General features: G+C 41.5%; 1 protein-coding gene across 1 annotated transcript in view; it reads left to right on the top strand.

Moving 5' to 3' along the window:
- The window catches only part of lrrc1 (leucine rich repeat containing 1), a 190,312-nt gene that overhangs the window by 42,511 nt on the left and 129,311 nt on the right, over positions 1–18,490 (top strand). Inside the window, exon 2 of the mRNA XM_068021251.1 lies at positions 8,423–8,540. Coding sequence (XP_067877352.1) covers positions 8,423–8,540 — 118 coding nt within the window. The remainder of the gene's footprint in view (positions 1–8,422; positions 8,541–18,490) is intronic.

Raw genomic sequence — 18,490 nt, 5'->3', positions numbered from 1 at the left:
AAACAGAAGCAGTTTGGTTTCTGTAGTGTTGCCAAAATTGGAGTGTGCTCTCTAATGCCAATGTGTACTATTCTCTGAATATTGTTATAAGTGCTGTACTTTGTAGTATGATTGTTTTTCAAAAATTGTGATTTTTAATGTTGGTTAAAAATGGAGTTGGAGGAAACGTGATCTCACACCAACTCTACCTAGAGATAAGAGAGGGATCCTGGTTACCATGTGAACAAAGAACCTAGATCAAAGACCCTATTGATAGTAGAATGTGAGGTGGTAGCACCTGAAGAATAATGGGTTTTGATCTCTGACTCTCAGATCATGACCAGGTATCCGGGGCTCTGAAGGTGCAAACTCAGATTGAATTTTTTAACACCTGGAAACAAAGGAAGGCCCAGGGGTTCTGCTGTGGCCAGATTTGTGGACTCTGCACATTGGAAAATACAAATGGCTATTGACTTTGATTCTGGATAAATTCAACAGACTTTAAGAAGTCTGGAGGCTTTGAGGAAGACTGGAAGACAAAGACCAGCTGTGGCAACCTGAGAAGAGAGAGGGAGAGAAAACACACCTGGTTTCACGACACTGATAAAGCAAAAGGCAGCTAAAATTTGAACTTGATGCGAAAGCCAAGGTTTTACTAGGGAAAAAAAACCAACAGGATCACCAGAGATGACTTTATTTGCACGAGTCTAGGTCGAAAGTGCTCGGAAGAAGTGATTGATGAGCACATTGACTTTGAGAAGGACTGGGAGATCCAACCCAAGGCAACTGGGAGGAGTTTGAAACTTTTAACCGCAAAGATATTGTTTCAATGAGGACATTGTTTAATGTATAAATGTGGTGTGGGGTTTTCAAGTGTTTTAATAAGTTAAAGGGAAATACATTTCTCTATAACTTAGTGTATTAGCTATTTACAAAATACTGTTTAATGTTGATTTTTAGTTTAGTTGTTATCGTAAAAGTCTTGAAACATGAAATCTTGTGTACTTCTTTAAATTGGTCTGGGGAGTTCATATTGTGTGTTTTAACGTTAACGGTCTCACCTGAGGTCATAAAAACATGAACAGCTGATGTGACGCATGCTGTAACAAGTAAGCAAGTTTTAATTTTCAAAGGAAAGGTTGTCATAAGTGAATTTGAAAGGGAATAGAATGCACAAAAACATTTGTAATTGCACCAGTGTGTCAAACCTTGAGTTTAGTTTTGTTTAACAAAACAATCTATTTAACCTTTTCCTTCTCCCCCAAAAGTTGTGTGAATAGTGAGGAATGTTGGGTGACTGAATTCAGCAGGTCTACAGCATAGAAGCAGGCCATTCAGCCTAACTGGTCTATGATAAAATGCCATATAACAGGCTTGTCAGCAAAGTTAGAGCCTATGGAATAAAAGGGACTGTAATAGCATGGATACGAAATTGGCTGAGTGACAGGAAATAGAGAGTAGTTGAGAACAGTTGTTTTTCAGACTGGAGGATTGTTTATAGTGGGGTTCCCCAGGTGTTGGTCCTCAGGCCACTTAATATCCTAGATTTAGGTGGACAGGGCTCAATTTCAAAATTTGCCGATGACACAAAACTTGGAATTATTGTGAACTGTGAGGAGGATGGTGATAAACTTCAAGAGGGCATACACCGGCTGGTGGAATGGGTGGACAAGTGGCAGATGAAATTTAATGTAGAAAAGTGTGAAGTGATTCATTTTGGTAGGAAGAACAAGGCGAGGCAATATAAATTAAAGGGTTACAATTCTAAAGGGGATCGGTATGTGTGCACAAATCATTGAAGGTTGAAGGGCAGGTTGAGAAAGTGGTTCATAAAGCATATGGGATCCTGGGCTTTATAAAGGGGACATAAAGTGCAAAAACAAATAAGTTATGATAAACCTGTATGAAACACTGGTTCGGCCTCATCTGGAGTATTGGGTCCAATTCTGGGCACTACGCTTTTGGAAGGATGTGAAGGCACTAGAGAAGGTGCAGTAAAGATTCATGAGAATGGTTCCAGTGATGAGGAACTTCAGTTACGTGGATTGGTTGGAGAGAGCTGGCACTGACACGATGGGCTGAATGGCCTCCTGTGCTGTAACCATTCAATATTGACAGTTGTGCTTCGCACAAGCCACCTTCCACCCCTGTTCATTCAATTCTTCTCAGCTTCTTCTATTCCTTTCTTCCTTTTGCTTCTTTAGTTTCTCCTTAAATGCATCTATGCTATTCACCTCAGCTACTTCTTATGGTAGTGTATTTCACATTCTTAACACTCTTGTAGTAAAGTTTCTCCTGAATGCCTTATGGATTTATTGGTGATTATCTTATATTTATAACCCCTAGTTTTGGCATCACTCACTAAGGGAAACATCTTCCTTTTGTCTGCCTTATCAAACCCCTTCATAATTGTAAAAGACCTTTATCAGGTCACCCCCTCAGCTTTCTCTTTAGAGAAAAGAGCCTCAACCCGTTCTACCTTTTATGATAAGTATATCATCCAATTCTGGTATCATCCTTGTCAATAGTTTTTGCACCTTCTCCAGTGCCTTTGTATCCTTTTTATAATATGGAGGCCAGAACTGTGCGCAATATGCCAAGTGTGGTCGAACTAAGGTTCGATACAAGTTTAACAGAATTTCTTTTCTTTTCAATTCAGTTCCTGAAGAAATGAACCCAAGTGCTTGGCTTGACTTTTTTTATGGCCTTATTAACCTGCATCACTACTTTTAGTGATTTGTGTATCTGTACCCACAGATCTCTCTGCTACTCTACCCCACTTAGACTTTTATTATCCAAGCAGTATATAGCCTCCTTAATCTTCCTAGACATTCTTCCCAGCCATAATCTTCAACACCATTTTAATTTTCAACTATTTTTCATCATGGCTTTTATTTCAAAAGGGCTAGCTAATTGCTAGCACCTGTGATCATATTGCTCTGGTGGCTCCGAGGAAAGAGATGTATTGGTAGAGGTGACTAAACTTGTTCTATCTCAATACTGTGGCAAGTTGGAGAGTGGTCAGGGCCATGCATTTGGATCTGTTGTCTAATGCCTGTGTTATCATTCCATGTAAGATTTCCTGCCATGGGTATGACTGGCCCTGAAAAGAAATGCACCTCAGATGTACAGACAGTTTAATCTCACGAGCCAATCTGTGGGGGCGATTTTGCACATCCTTCATGTTGAAGGAAAACAGAAAATACTCAGCATGTCAGACAGCATTATTGGAGAGAAGACATTTTCCCCTCCTCTAGATCCATCTTTTGCTTCTTCACTTGTCCCATTACCATCTTCCCTTTTGTTATTTAATCTTTCCTGCCTTCCACCCTCTTTCTCACCCTCCGTTTATCTTTCCCTGCCTCTATTTCCTTAAAACCTGTTGTGTCTCTAACTTTTTTTCAGTTCTGATGGAAGGTCATTGACCTGAAATGTTAACTCTGTTTCACTCTGTGCAGTTGCAGCCTGACCTGCTGAGTATTTCCAGCACTTTGTTTTAATTTCAGATTTCCAGCATCCACAGTATTGTGCTTTCAGTTTTGAAGGTTTGCCTTAGCTAGAAAATTGACGGAGTGAGTGATTAGGAGGACTTGGCAATCGAAGGAAGGGGAAAGGAGAGTAAATTAATCTTGAGTCTTTTTTTTAAAGCAGATACTATCATCATACTTCTACGCTTCCAGAACAGACTAAATAATGTCAGTTGCTGAATCTGTTGCTGTCACTATGCTTTCCTTTATCCACTCTCCTGTGAATAAACTGGGCAGTGACAGGAAGGCTGCATAATTGCTCAATGCTTATGTGCTGGTGTGCAGGCTAAAAGGGACATTTCATGAGGACAGATTGCATACAGCAGGCTTGAATTCCTGTACAGCAGAATAAGGGGTGATATAATTAATTTGGTTAAAATTATTAAAGTATTTGATAGCGTCAAAAGAGTTAAATTGTTTCCTCTGGTGGGGGACTCCTGAACAAGGCTGTACAACCTTATAATTAGAGCTGGGCTGTTCAGGGGTGATGTCAGGAAGCACTTTTTCACAAAGGGTAGTATAAATTGGAGCTCTCCCTGAAATAGCAGTCGAGGCTAGGTCAGTTGAAAATTTCAAAACTGAGATCGATAAGACTTTTGTTGGGCAGCGGTATCAATGGTTAGAGCTAGGGCCTGTAGATGGATTTGAAATACAGGCATGATTTAAATGAATGGTAGGACAGGTTTGAGGGTCTACTCTTGTACCTACGTCTAAGAAGTTTTCACATTGCTGCTGTGTGATAAGTAAAAAGAAATAATGGCTGTTGAGACCTTGGTCTACCCAATCACTGGTGACATCTGTAAATCGTCAGGATTCAATTAAAAAAAAAATGAGAAATGCAAATCTTTGTGATAAACTTAAGACTGCACATGATGATAGAACATGCTGTGTTTTGGGCCTAAATCATCTCGAGTCAGGCCCCTAAAACTCACTTGCACGTGCAGGGTCTGTGATATATTAGGCCAACATTGTACTGTAACTATCAGTTCCAGTCAGAGTTGATTTTCAGGGTGACATGTTTTAAAAAAAAAAAAATGAAAATAGTTTAATGAATTAGTGTCAGCAGAGTCGATAATGAGTATAATATATGCAAGGAATCATGACCAAATGCACTTTCAAAAATACGTAGATTGCATTAAAAATGTCTCTGCTTTAGAACTTGACTTAAATGCTCAACTTGAATTAGGTTTATCTAAGGGCCAGACCAACATGCTGTACAAAGGGAGAACTAAATTGCCCCATCTCAGGTTGAAGCTCCCCTTTTAAATCAATCATTTTACACCTCAGTTGTGGGATTTACTTTGTAAGGATCATTCTTGAAAAGCTTTTAGGTTCTCCATTATTGACTGGAGTTGCTGAATATGGTTTGTTGAGCTTATAAATAGCTGCGATTTAATTGCAAGCTTGTGACTGGGTCAAGAATCTATTGGATTTCAGCAGAAAGAAATTGAGGAAAAATGAAAAGAGGAGATGAAACACACGATTTGGGTTGGATGGCGTGTGTGTGCATGGTGAACATACAATATGTGTAGCTGGTATGCTAATAATAGCAGGGAGGGAGGTGATGCTTCCCAAAATATAGCAAGGTACATTACGGGGAATCAGTAAATTGCTTCTTGGAGAATGTGTGGGATGCTCACTGTGCCTCCTTTCAGTTTAGAAGATGGAAAATCTTTGTGAATTAACAGCTAGGAACATGTAGTGTTTTTTTTAAAATCTCTCCCTGCTCACCCAAAATTGCTGTGTAATTCTATCTATTGTAAATTGTCTGCTAGGGTTTGGCATTCTTATCAGGAAAAGTACCATTATTGCTATGATATTTAGTGTAATCAAGTATGGTGGGGGATGCTATTGTCAAAGAACTTGCTTGAACTTCAAAAGGACAAATGTCTCAATGCAAGAATTGTTGAGGAATTTTCAGCTTCTGTTCATGATGCTATTAGAGGTGTAGATGTATCGAACTCCGTAAACCGTGTGTGCAAACTCTAGAGGCTGCGTCTGACTGAGGGTTTACCAGAATAGACTGAGTGAAGCCAACACTTTCAAAACAGCTAATGTAGTATACTTTACTGCTTTTCCCATATGGTATCTATCATATGCTCTTGCTTCCTAGGATCGTTTTATTTATGAAGCTATCTGCACAAAAGTGTGACCTGTACTAAGTGTGATATTTGGTGTCTTTTAAATTGACTGAGATGCATTGAGCATCCTCCACATTCTTCAGTGAGCAGTTTACCATGATCAAGGCATATTTTATTAAATTATTCATTTCACGGGATATGGGCACTGCTGGCAAGGCCAACATTTGTTGCCCATCCCAAATTGCCCATGAGGTGGTGAGCTGCTGCCTTGAAGCGATGCAATCCATCTGCTGTAGGTACATCCACAGTGCTGTTTGGGAGGGAGCTCCAGGAATTTGATCCAACGACAGTGAAGGAACAGTGATATATTTCCAAATCAGGATGATGTGTGGTTGGGAGGGGAACTTGCACATGATGGTGTTCCCACGAGTCTGTTGCCCTTATCCTTCTAGGTGGAAGAGGTTGTGGGTTTGGAAGGTGCTGTCAAAGAAGCCTTGGTGAGTTGCTGCGGTGCATTTTGTATATGATGCACACCGTTTCCACTGCGCGTCAAGTGAATATTTAAGATGGTGGATGGGGTACCGGTCAAGCAGGCTGTTCTGTCCTGTATGGTGTTGAGCTTCCTGAGTGTTGTTGGAGCCGCACTCATCCAGGCAATTGGAGAGTATTCCATCACACTCCTGACTTGTGCTTTGTAGATGGTGGACAGGCACTGGGAAGTCAGGAGGTGAGTTACTTGCCTTAGAATTCCAAACTTCTGACCTGCTGTTGTAGCTACAGTATTTATGTGGCTGCTCCAGATCAGTTTCTAGTCAATGGTAACCCTCAGGGTATTGATAGTGGGGGAACCCTCGGGGTATTGATAGTGGGGGATTCAGCAATGGTAATGTCGTTGAATGTCAAGGGGAGATGGTTGGATTCTCTTTTGTTGGAGATGGTCATTGCCCGGTACTTGTGTGGCACAAATGTTACTTGCCACTTATCGGTCCAAGCCTGGATGTTGTCCAGGTCTTGTGGCGTGTGGACACGGACTGCTTCAGTATCTGAGGAGTTGCGAATGGTACTGACTAACGTACAATCATCAGCGAACATCCCCACTTCTGACCTTATGATGGAAGGAAGGTCATTGATGAAGTTGATTGGGCTGAGGACACTAACCTGAGGAACTTCAATGATGTCCTGGGACTGAGATGATTGGCCTCCAACAATCACAACTATCTTCCTTTGTGCTAGTTATGACTCCAACCAGCAGGGAGTTTTCCCCCTGATTCCCATTGAGAATTCCTACACTGAAATGATAGGTTCATGGTACAAATTTATTGGCGGCAATTAAAATGCTTGGCTGGAAGAAAAATCTGTGCTTGTATTGAGAGGTGACAGTGTCTTGGGTTAATGTAATGTACATTATTAGACCTTAGTTAAAGGAATGCTGTTCTGCTCGTATTTTGTTCTAATTCTTAAGCAGGCGTGTTTTATTTCCACTGGACGTTGAAAGTTGAAAATGTGCCATTTCCCATTGCTGACATCTGTTACCTTGAGTTAACACAAAAAAATCAAGTCCAAGGAGACACCTTTGAACTTCAGCATGCTGAAGAAATGGGTTTGAGGAATGCTGTTGATTATTTCAGGCATATAAACAACTTGCCATAGTATTAGCAGGCATACAAGTGATAACTATCAACTCTCACCATCATTGGAAATAGCACTGGTAAAAATCCCTCCTGAATAATATACAAGTTTACAAGTGGTACGATTGGCAATGAATGTTTTGTACATGTTTTGCATTAAGTTATTTTACTTGCAAAAGGGTTGCAGTGTGGTCATTTTGTGGAGTCTTATACCTTGCAGGACCATAATGGGATATTTGTAATTTGTTTGTGGTGCTTGAGCTCGCAATATGTTGTAAACGTGTGAGTTAAAGCCTGGTTCGAGTGTAAAATTAAAACCCGACCCCGGCCCAACCAGACCACAGCCAACCCGGGACGGAGTCCCTCAATTGGTTTTCATGCCCGACCTGACCTGAAAATATCAAACATGTTATTAGTACAGAAAGAAAAATCACGTCAAAATGTAAATTAAAAAGAAAACCATACAAAACAAAACCCGACCTGACTCGAACCCGACACATGTTAGTTGGGTTTGTTCGAGTTGGGGAGCCGGGCTTTATTGTGAGTAATGCCATAAAGATAGGTCTGTCTCAGACATGGCTCAGTTGGTAGCACTCTCACCTGAGACAGAAATTTCAAGTCCTACTCTAGAGAGGCATCACAAAAATCTAGGCTGACACTCCAGTGCAGTACTGAGTGGGTGTTGCGTTGTCAGAGGTGCCACCTTTCGGATGAGACATAAAATCGAGGCCCCATCTGCGCTCACAAGTAAGCGTTAAAGATGCCGCAGCACTAGTTCGAGCCTGAACAGGGGGTTCTTCCTGATGAACTGGCCAATCTATATCCCTTCATAAACACATTATCTTGTCATTATTATACTGCTATTTATGGATGCTTGCTGTATTCAAATTGGCTGTTGCGTTTCCTACATTACAATAGTGACTACACTTTAGCAATAAAGCACTTTAGGATGTCCAGAGGTCATGAAGGGCGCTATATAAATGCAAGGTCTTTCTTCCTTTTTTCTTAAAAATGAGGTAGGCTCCCCTTGTTAACTGGAAGCTGCTGTCAAGTAGTAGCCATTCATGCAGTCCAAAACTCAACAACTGAAAACTATTTTGGGATTTTGAATGTTTTTCTGTTCAGAAACAAAAGCATATATTTATTTGATTACAGTTTTGTTTGCCTTTTTAGAATTGTCCATAAATTATTTTTTTTCACATTTCAGCCATTTTTTCAACTTGTGAAGTTACGAAAACTTGGATTAAGTGACAACGAAATCCAGCGGCTTCCTCCAGAAATAGCAAACTTCATGCTGTTAGTCGAGTTGGATCTGTCCCGAAATGGTAATGGAGCTTTGTATTTTTAATAATTTTGTCCTATTGTCTACATTCCTTTAACAGTTGGACTGAGGTGGTCCTTCATTCTTAAATTTTAGCTTTCCCCTGCCTTCTCGTCTTTGTTCCATCCATTTGTTCTCTAGTTTCCTTTTGCAAATTCTTTTCAGCAATGCTTTTCAGTTATTGTAAAGTCATAAAACTCTGTTTACTTTCTTGTTTATCCTGCTTTGCATTAGTAAAACGTGTACATGACCTGAACTCCAAAGGTCAGGTGAAAGTGACTGCTTTTGACATTATAGGCTATTTAAATGCACACATCATGAAACTGCATATAAAAACGAAGTTCAGTTTCATTACAGTTTTTTTAAAAATAGTATCATAAAGTGAAGATTGCAGGATGATAGAGCTAAGAAATGTTCTGATTTTGATTTCTGCAACCGTGTAAAATTGATTATTTCTTGTACATCATTGGGTAAATGCTGTGCTGTGCTCCAGCAATGAGCCTGAACTTTGGCGTCTTGAGGCACAGCACATCTTTATACTAATAAAACTTAACTTTTAAGTTTGCAGAGTTTGAGCTATGGGCACATTGTCCATTGGGAGTTGGGTAAAAATATATAAACCAGTTTTACCTAGAGGGCATCTATAAGTGAGTATGTGAGTACAGGGGACAGATTTTGTTGAAAGTATGTGGGTGCAGGGGGTGGCATTGCAGATTAGACAAAGTGTATATTTTTCAATTTTCTGTTCTTTGGCAACTCTTCCAAAAAAAAAACTACGTTTGAATCAAAAGTAGAAAAACAAATGGGGCACGATTACCATTCAATTATTGATAGGGCTGCTAGTTGTAATGGAACAGTGGTCTTTGCTTCTGGATTGCTGAAAAGTGCCTCTTTCTCCAGGTTAAATGATTATTTTTGGGATGGCCGGTGGTGTTATGGTGGGTGATGGGGGTGCTGATCACAGTGTAAAGCGGAGGAGGAGAGGTCAGCTGCAGTAAGCTATGCTCAGAGGCTGTGATCCCAGGTGTTCCAGTGGACCGTGTCTCTGATCCTGAAAACTAGATTTCTCTTGACCATTTCCAGGGAGCTCCTTGATGATGTTCAGTCTCTCGGGTGGATTCAGGAAGGACTGCAGCTGAAATGGGCTCTGATTGAAAAAAAAAACACACCCAATTGATACAGCAACAGTCTTCCTGAACCGTGAAGCCATAGGTAGCAACACATAGTGGGAAAAATGATGGTCCTCTTCAACGAGCTGTTGGGTTATTCTTGAAGGAGGAATTAGAGCTGATGCTGGTGAGGCACGACAACTTTGTGACTTCTTTCTATGGTACCTCATGGTACTGTGTAGTAACAGGTACAGCTGTGTCAGCTGTGGCTCAGTTGGTAGCTCTCTCGCCTCTGAGACTCCAGGACTTGAGCTCAAATGAAGGCTTACACTCCAGCACAGTACTGAGGAAGTGCTACACTGTCCGAGGTGTTGTCCTTCGAATGCGATGTTAAATCAAGGCCTCAGCTGCCCTCTTGGGTGGATGTAAAAGATCCAATGGCACTATCCCCAGTGCCCTGTCCAATATTTATCTCTCAATCGACATCACAGGAACAGATATCTCGTAATCATCACATTGCTGTTTGTGGGAGCTTGCTGTGTGCAAATTGGTTGCTGTGTTTTCAACATTTCAACAGTTACTACATTTCAAAAGTACTTCATTGGCTGTAAAGTGCTTTGAGATGTTCGGTGGTCCTGAAAAGTGCTACAGAATGCAAGTCTTTCTCTTTCTATTGGGGTAAATGACTTTCATCTCCTTTGGCCCAATTTTAGACAGAATGCCAAAGTTGAAGTGATTGTCTTTAAACCACTGATGTAATTCATATTAGATATAGCTTACTGCTACTAAGAGTTATTTTAAAATTGTCTTTACGTATGAATGATCTATTATGCAGCAACAAAAAGATTTTGGCGTTCTTTTGACCATTTTGTCCATTTTGACTCATTTGTTAAGGGAATATACTTTCCTATCCTCAGAACTGTAGAAAATTTACGGCACAGAAAGAGGCCATTCAGCCCATCGTGTTACGCTAACTGACTGAATCTTGACTGGCTTGAGGGTTTTTGCTTCTACTGCTCTATCTGGAAAGCTAATATTGATCACTGTGTGGAGAAGTATGTCCTCACATCTGGCTACATTTTAGCTGTAGCCCCTCACGCTACGATCTTAGCTTGCACTGCAGTCATGCTCTGACTTTTCTTTATTTGTGCCATTTTGAAGATTATATAGATATTAATGTCCCCTTCAATTTGTCTCCTTTCAAGGTTAAAGCTCCCTGGTTTCTCAAGGCTTTCCACATAACTCAGTTCTCTGTTGTTTAGGGATCAGCTTCATGACTTGTTAAAAGCATGGAGCCTGTGCCCGGTTTGTTTTCCTGAATGATTAGTTTTGTTGGACACTGAATACCATCTTTGGCTATTTGTGCATCATCTGTGAAACCATTATTCCTACCAATTTGTTGTTCTTGTCCGTATTCAATTTCATGTGTGACTGCTTTTTTCATTGGTATTAACTGTGAGTATAATCAACTTGGATTAATTTTCACCAGAGTGACTGAAGCAAAAACCATGTCAACATTTAAGAATAGATTAGCTAGATAGTTGAAGGAATGGGGATAAAGGGATGTGGTGCCAGGCCATGCACATGCGATTAGGACGATTGCATCTGTGGAAGTTAAAGATCAACATGGACATGTTGGACCTAATAGTCTGTTTCTGTCTCATAGCTTCTATGCAGTTCTGAGTTTAAATTGATGTAGATTAGAGACATGAAATCGTGTGACATTGATCACAAGTCGTGGGAGTCAGTTGCCAGCATTCGCCAGAGCTGGCGGGCAGCCATAAAGACAGGGCTAAATTGTGGCGAGTCGAAGAGACTTAGTAGTTGGCAGGAAAAAAGACAGAGGCGCAAGGGGAGAGCCAACTGTGCAACAGCCCCGACAAACAAATTTCTCTGCAGCACCTGTGGAAGAGCCTGTCACTCCAGTATTGGCCTTTATAGCCACTCCAGGCGCTGCTTCACAAACCACTGACCACCTCCAGGCGCATATCCATTGTCTCTCGAGATAAGGAGGCCCAAAGAAGAAGAAGACTAGAGACAGTAGAATTCCAGCACTGATCCCAAAAGCATTCCACTCAATTTCCCATGTCCCTCCGCACTCACCAACGCTTCTCTGACAAGTACCTGCTATTTCCTTTACTTTCATTCAGCCTATTTCTCCTCTACTTTTAATTTTTGCTTAAGCTTCCAACTGCTTTCAGCTTCTGTGGCAATTATTTCATGGGGAAATTTAAAGATGCAACCACTTATTGGTTTTCCACAGCTGGGTTTATGAAAAAACAGTTGAGAAATTTGGTCAGGTAGAATCTACCTCAGGGCATGCTGGCTTGTTATTTACCAGGTTATCATCACATTGGTAATCTTCAAGCTACTTCCTTTGAGAGTAAATATCATAGTCTAGTGTTAATAAACTTTAGGTAATTTGTTACTTTACATGTTCCACTAATGATCAATCAAATCCTTCCATATCTGATCTCTTGACTTAGATTGAGCATGTAAACTGATAACATCTATAAAAGAAAATATTAGAAGGGAGGCGATGGCGTAGTGGTATTGTCACTGGACTAGTAATCCAATGACCCAGGTATTGCTCTGGGGACATGGGTTTGAATCCCACCACAGCAGAAGGTGGACTTTGAATTCAATTAATAAATCTGGAATTAAAAGCTAGTCTAATGATGGCCATGAAACCATTGTCGATTGTTGTAAAAACCCATCTGGTTCACTAATGGTCTTTAGGGAAGGAAATCAGCTGTCCTTACCTGGTCTGGCCTACATGTGACTCCAGATCCATAGCTATGTGGTTAACTCTTACATGCCCTTGAAATGGCCTAGCAAGCAAGGGCAATTGGGGATGGGCAATAAATGCTGGCCTGGCCTGCGACGCCCACATCCTATGAATGAATAAAAAAATAGTTAAACAGTACCCCTTTAATTGGTGGATATCTGGAAGAGAGAGCACTTAAGGGGACTTTAAACTTTGTAGTACATGATTGCATGGGTGTATGGCTGTGAAACATGGGCGACTTGCAGCTACCAGGAAAAGAAGCTCAATAATTTCCATCTTTGCTGTCTGCGGCGCATTATGGGTATATCCTGGCAGGTTAAAACCACAGTCCTTTTAAAAGCCGAACTCCCAAGTGTGTTGGCACTAATCAAATTGATGTGGCTTTGGTGGATTGGACACATCCTTCGGATGGAAGATGGTTGCATACCAAAGGACTTCTTGTATGGTGAGATAGCTGGGGCCAGATGACCAGTGGGGTGCCCAAAGCTCCGCTTCAAGGATGCTTGCAAGCATGACATGAAGGCCCTAAATGTGGACTATTGCTCTTGGGAGTCACTAACTGGTGAAAGAAGGAAATGGCGACATGTCCTGTGGACTGGTGTGCACTACCACGATGACCAGTTGCAACTGCAGCTTGGCAACAGGCACCAATGCCAAAAACATCAATTTGGAGCATCACTTGGCAGCTTCACATGCCGCACTTCACAGCCAACAACAAAGATGCACCAAGAGAAGGCACCCCACCTAAATGGATTATTTGCTGTGTGTCCATCATCTTTCATAGATGGAAGGATCCAACCACAAGATTGTATTATGGCCAGACACTCAGGAACAAAATGCAAGTCTTGGGGTGTGTTGCACAATGTGGACCTTCTAATACTTTCTCTATCAGATGACAAATTTTAAGTAAAAATTTGTGATCTAAGTCGAGCCTTAATGTAAGGCAATGAGTAACTGTTTGACTTAGCTTAACTTAAGAACTCAAGATCTAATTACTCCTGAAGTAAGGATGGCAGTACAATTTATAATGTTTTTTTCGTTCGGGGGAAGTGGGCGTCTCTGTCCAGGTCAGCATTTATTGCCCATCCCTAACTGCCCTTGAGAAGATAGCGGTGAGCTGCTTTCATGAACCGCTGCAGTCCATGTGGGGTAGGTACACCCGCAGTGCTGTTAGGAAGGGAGTTCTAGGATTTTGGCCCAGCGACAGTAAAGGAACGGCGATCTAGTTCCAAGTCAGGATGGTGTGTCGCCTGGAGGGGAACTTGCAGGTGGTGGTGTTCCCATGCATCTTCTGCCCTTGTCCTTCTAGTTGGTAGAGGTCGCAGGTTTGGAAGGTGCTGTCTAAGGAGCCTTAGTGCGTTGCTGCAGTGCATCTTGTAGATGGTACACACTGCTGCCACTGTGCGTTGGTGGTGGATGGGGTGCCAATCAGGTGGGCTGCTTTGTCCTGGATGGTGTCGAGCTTCTTGAGTTCTTTTGGAGCTGCACCTATCCAGGCAAGTGGAGAATATTCCATCACACTCCTGACTTGTGCCTTGTAGATGGTGGACAGGCTTTAGGGAGTCAGGAGGTGAGTAACACGCCGCAGAATTCCCAGCCTCTGACCTACTCTTGTAGCCACAGTAGTTATGTGGCTGCTCCAGTTCAGTTTCTGGTCAATGGTAGCCCCTAGAATGTTGATGGTGCGGGATTCAGCGATGGTAATGCCATTGAATGTCAATGGGAGATGGTTAGATTCTCTCTCGTTGGAGATGGTCATTGCCTGGCACTTGTGTGGTGCGAATGTTACTTGCCACTTATCAGCCCAAGCCTAAATGTTGTCCAGCTCTTGTTGCATAAGGACATGGGTTGCCTCAGTATGAGAGGAGTCGCAAATGGTGCTGAACATTGTGCAATCATCAGCAAACATCCCCACCTCTGACCTTAAGATTGAAGGAAAGTCATTGATGAAGCAACTGAAGATGGTTCGGGTAGGACACTACCCTGAGGAACTCCTGCAGTGATGTCCTGGAACTCAGATGATTGACCTCCAACAACCACAACCATTTTCCTTTGCGTTGGATATCACTCCAGCCAGCGGAGGGTTTTCCCTCTGATTTCCATTGACCTCAGTTTTTCTAGGGCTCCTTGATGCCATACTCGGTCAAATGCTGCCTTGATGTCAAGGGCAGTCACTCTCACCTCACCTCGAGTTCAGTTCTTTTGTCCATTTTTGAACCAAGGCTGTAATGAGGTGAGTGGCCCTGGTGGAACCCAAACTGATTGTCAGTGAGCAGGTTATTGCTGATTGATAGCACTGTCGACGGCCCCTTCCATCACTTTGCTGATGATCAGGAGTAGACTCATGGGGTGGTAACTGGCCAGGTTGTATTTGTCCTTTTTTTTGTGTACAAGACTTACTTGGGCTATTTTTCACATTGTCAGATAGATGCCAATATTGTAGCTGTACTGGAACAGCTTGGCTAGGGGTGCGGCTAATTCTGGAGCACATGTCTTCAGTACTATTGCTGGAACGTTGTCAGGGCCCATAGCCTTTGCAGTATCCAGTGCCTTCAGCCGTTTCTTGATATCATGGGGAGTGAATCAGATTGGCTGAAGACTGGCATCTGTAATGCTGGGCACGTCAGGAGGAGTCCGAGATGGATCATAAACTTGACCCTTCAGGCTTAAGATAGATGCAAATGCTTCAGCCTTGACTTTTGTGATTCTGCTACCAATGATCATATGGAGATGTATGTCTATAAATATATATATATATCTGCCCAGAGATGGGGTGGATGAAGGCAAGATCCCTGCCAGGTTGAGGAACTTGTATCTTGCTTTCATAGTAATGAATTTTTAAAATAGTTAATTGCTGAAAGTAACCTCAGTCTGACTGGGTTCAATATGAAATGAGTTTGCATAGTCATTTGCATTTATGGAGCACCTCTAATTAAAATAAAAAATGTCCCAAGGTGGTTGAGAGCATGCTCGGAAAGAATAAGTAATTTTGGGCCTATGGTTCCCAACGCTTTCCACCAATGGGGATTTCCTTGCCTCATGTCTGGGTCTGTTGTTGACAGATGGATGAGGTTTGATTGCTCCTGGAGTTAACAACTCCATTATTCTTATAGTATGCAGCGACCTGTTGGTAGAGGACAACTTGAAGGCCCTTGGTTTTGTTTCATTTATTAATTCCTGCTTTCTTATAATTGAGTTGAAAGAAAGAATATGGACACCGAACCACAGAAAATGATATTATGAAAAGTGATCAAAAGCTTGGTCAAAGAGAGCGATTTTATTGGGGATCTCCCCTGAGTTAGGGGTAATGGTGTTTGGGCACTCGCTCTAGAATTCCATCCCTAAATGGTTGAAAGCATAGCTGCCAATGGAGGAAGAGGTGCACAAGAGCCTGGAGTCTGAAGAACAGAGGTTTATGGGGTGCTTGTAGTGATGGAGGAGCTTACAGAGATAAGTGAGGGATAGGGCAAGGCCATGAAGAGGTTAAACACCAGGATGAGAATTTTATCTTTGAAATGTTGGTCTTTAAGCTAACGTAAGTCAGCAAGGACAAGAATGATAAAATGGTGCAGGACAATAGGTGCGCAGCAAATTCTGCATATGTTGGAGGATGGGAGATTGACCAGGTGAGTATTAGTGAAGCTCAGTCAGGAGGTGACAAAGGCATGGATGAGTGTTTCGGTGCCTGATGAGCTCAGTTGGGGTGGAGGTGGGCGATGATACTCAGGTGCAGGTAGGTAGTCCTTTATGATTGAGAGGATAATGGGTTCAGGGTTGAGAATGGAGGAGGATGGTGTAGTTTGAATTCACTACCTGGTTAGAAATATGCCCATAGCACAAAACCACCCCTATTTGGGCAGAAATTAGAAGTCTCCCTCGTGCAGATGAGGGTGCTTCTCTGCCCTACCTGACCTTGGAGTGCTGAATGTTGGCAGTGCTGTGAAAGTAGTATATTGTAGCCTAGTGGTTATGGCATCATGACAGGTTGTGAAATTGAATTGAATAAATCTGGTACTTTGAGGGATAGCACCAGGAAAATTTTCATAAAAGCTGCCTGATGGGCATAAAAATCCAACTCATTCAGCAGTGTCCTTCAGATGAATGGAATCGGTCACTCCAGCCTGGCCTAGCCTACTTGTGACTCCAGTCCCTCAATAAATGTGGTAATTTTCAATGTCCTTTGAAGTAACCTTGCAAGTACTTGCTTTTGGCAACTAGGACTGGGCAATAAATGCAGCCTTGTTAGTGTTGCCCCCATCCTGAGAATTGTTTCAAAAAAAACCCCAATATTGCATACCTAAATGAGCACAAAATTCACCAAAATAAAGATTATTTTAAAAATATAGCAATGATTGAAATCATATGCCAGATTTTTTTCAATCATTGTAATCATGCAACTTTTGCACTATTTACCCATAAAAGTGTTTTGAGTAATGAGGGAAAAGAGGAAGCCTCACTATCAAACCATCTTTAAATCTTTTTCACTTGAATATTTCTGTTTATGTACTGAGTCCTGCCAACCTACTGTTCTGGAAGGGTTGGTGACCTGGACAGTGTGTTAACATCAATGGCGAGGGTAGTTACAAGTGTTTCAGTCATTGGACAACTTTATACATTCACCTTATTTGTGAATGATTTGCCAACTAAGTTTCTTTGTTCTCAATATATCAATACTCTTTTAACTCTTCTGTACTCATCATGTTAAAATCAAAGAAACTCTTAGCACAGAAAGAGGCCATTCAACCCATCATGCCTGTTTTGCCTCTTTGAAAGAGCATTCGTGCTTAGTTCCACACGTGTGCTTTTTCCCATAACCCTGTAAGTTCCTCATTCTCAAATACCTGTCCAACTCCCTTTTCAAGTTATTTATGGAATCAACTTTCACCACCTTTTTGGGTTGAACATTGCAGATTCCAAAAAATCTGAGTAAAAAAGATTCTCCTCGCTTTCCCTTCAGATATTTTGCCATTAATTTTGAATCTATGACCTCGAGCTATGGACCCACTTAACAGAGGGAATAATTCTGCTTTATCAGAACCTTTCATCATCTTGAAAACCTCCATCTGGTCACCTCTTGGCCTTCTGTGTTCCAAGGAAAACATTCTTAACTTTTACAACTGAAGTTACTCATCTCTAGTAACATCCTGGTAAACCTCCTCTGTAACCTTTCTTTGGTCTTTCCTGAAACGTTATGCCCAGAATTGTCCACAATACTCGCAATTGAGGAAGAAACAGTGATTTATAAAGTCCTAGCATGATCACTTTGCTTTTTTTATTCTGTACCTCTATTTATAAACCCAAGTAACCCATATGCCTTTTTAACCACCTTATCAACTTGCCCTCCCACCTTTCCATATTTGTGTATATGGACACCAAGGTCTCCCTGCTCAGCTACACTTTTTAAAAAAATTTATCTTATATTGTCTTCCCAAAGTACATCACTTCATGTTTGTCAGCATTAAGTTCCATTTCCCAAGCTTTTGCCATTTTACCTTTCTATCTGTTCTCTTGAAGCCTATAACTATCCTCGTCACTATCTATTACTTTGCCAAGTTTCGTATCGTCTGCAAACTTTATATTATGGGGGCGGCAACATAGTGGTAATGTTACTAGACTAGTAATCCAGAGGCCCGGACAAATGCTCCAGAGACATAGGTTCAAATCCCACCACGGCAGTTGGGGAAGTTTAAATTCAGTTAATTAAATCTGGACTAAAATCTAATCTCATTAACAGTGATTATGAATCTACCGGATTGTTGTAAAAACCCATCTGGTTCACTAATGTCCTTCAGGGGAGGAAATCAACCATCCTTACCCAGTCTGGTCTGCATGTGACTCCAGACCCACAGCAATGTGTTTGACTCTTAACTGCCCTCTGAAAAGCCACTCAGTTGTAGGTGGCTCACCACCACCTGCTCTAGGGCAATTAGGGATGGTCAATAAATGCTGGCTTTGCCAGTGATTCTCGGTTCCCAAGAACAAATAAAAAAAAATGCACCCTTCGCATGAGTCTAGGTTTTTTATAAAATAAAAAAGAGAAATGGACTGAAAATTGAT

The sequence above is a fragment of the Heterodontus francisci genome, chromosome 3, assembly GCF_036365525.1.
Source record: "Heterodontus francisci isolate sHetFra1 chromosome 3, sHetFra1.hap1, whole genome shotgun sequence".
Taxonomy (NCBI): domain Eukaryota; kingdom Metazoa; phylum Chordata; class Chondrichthyes; order Heterodontiformes; family Heterodontidae; genus Heterodontus; species Heterodontus francisci.
This window is presented reverse-complemented; position numbering and strand designations above follow the sequence as displayed.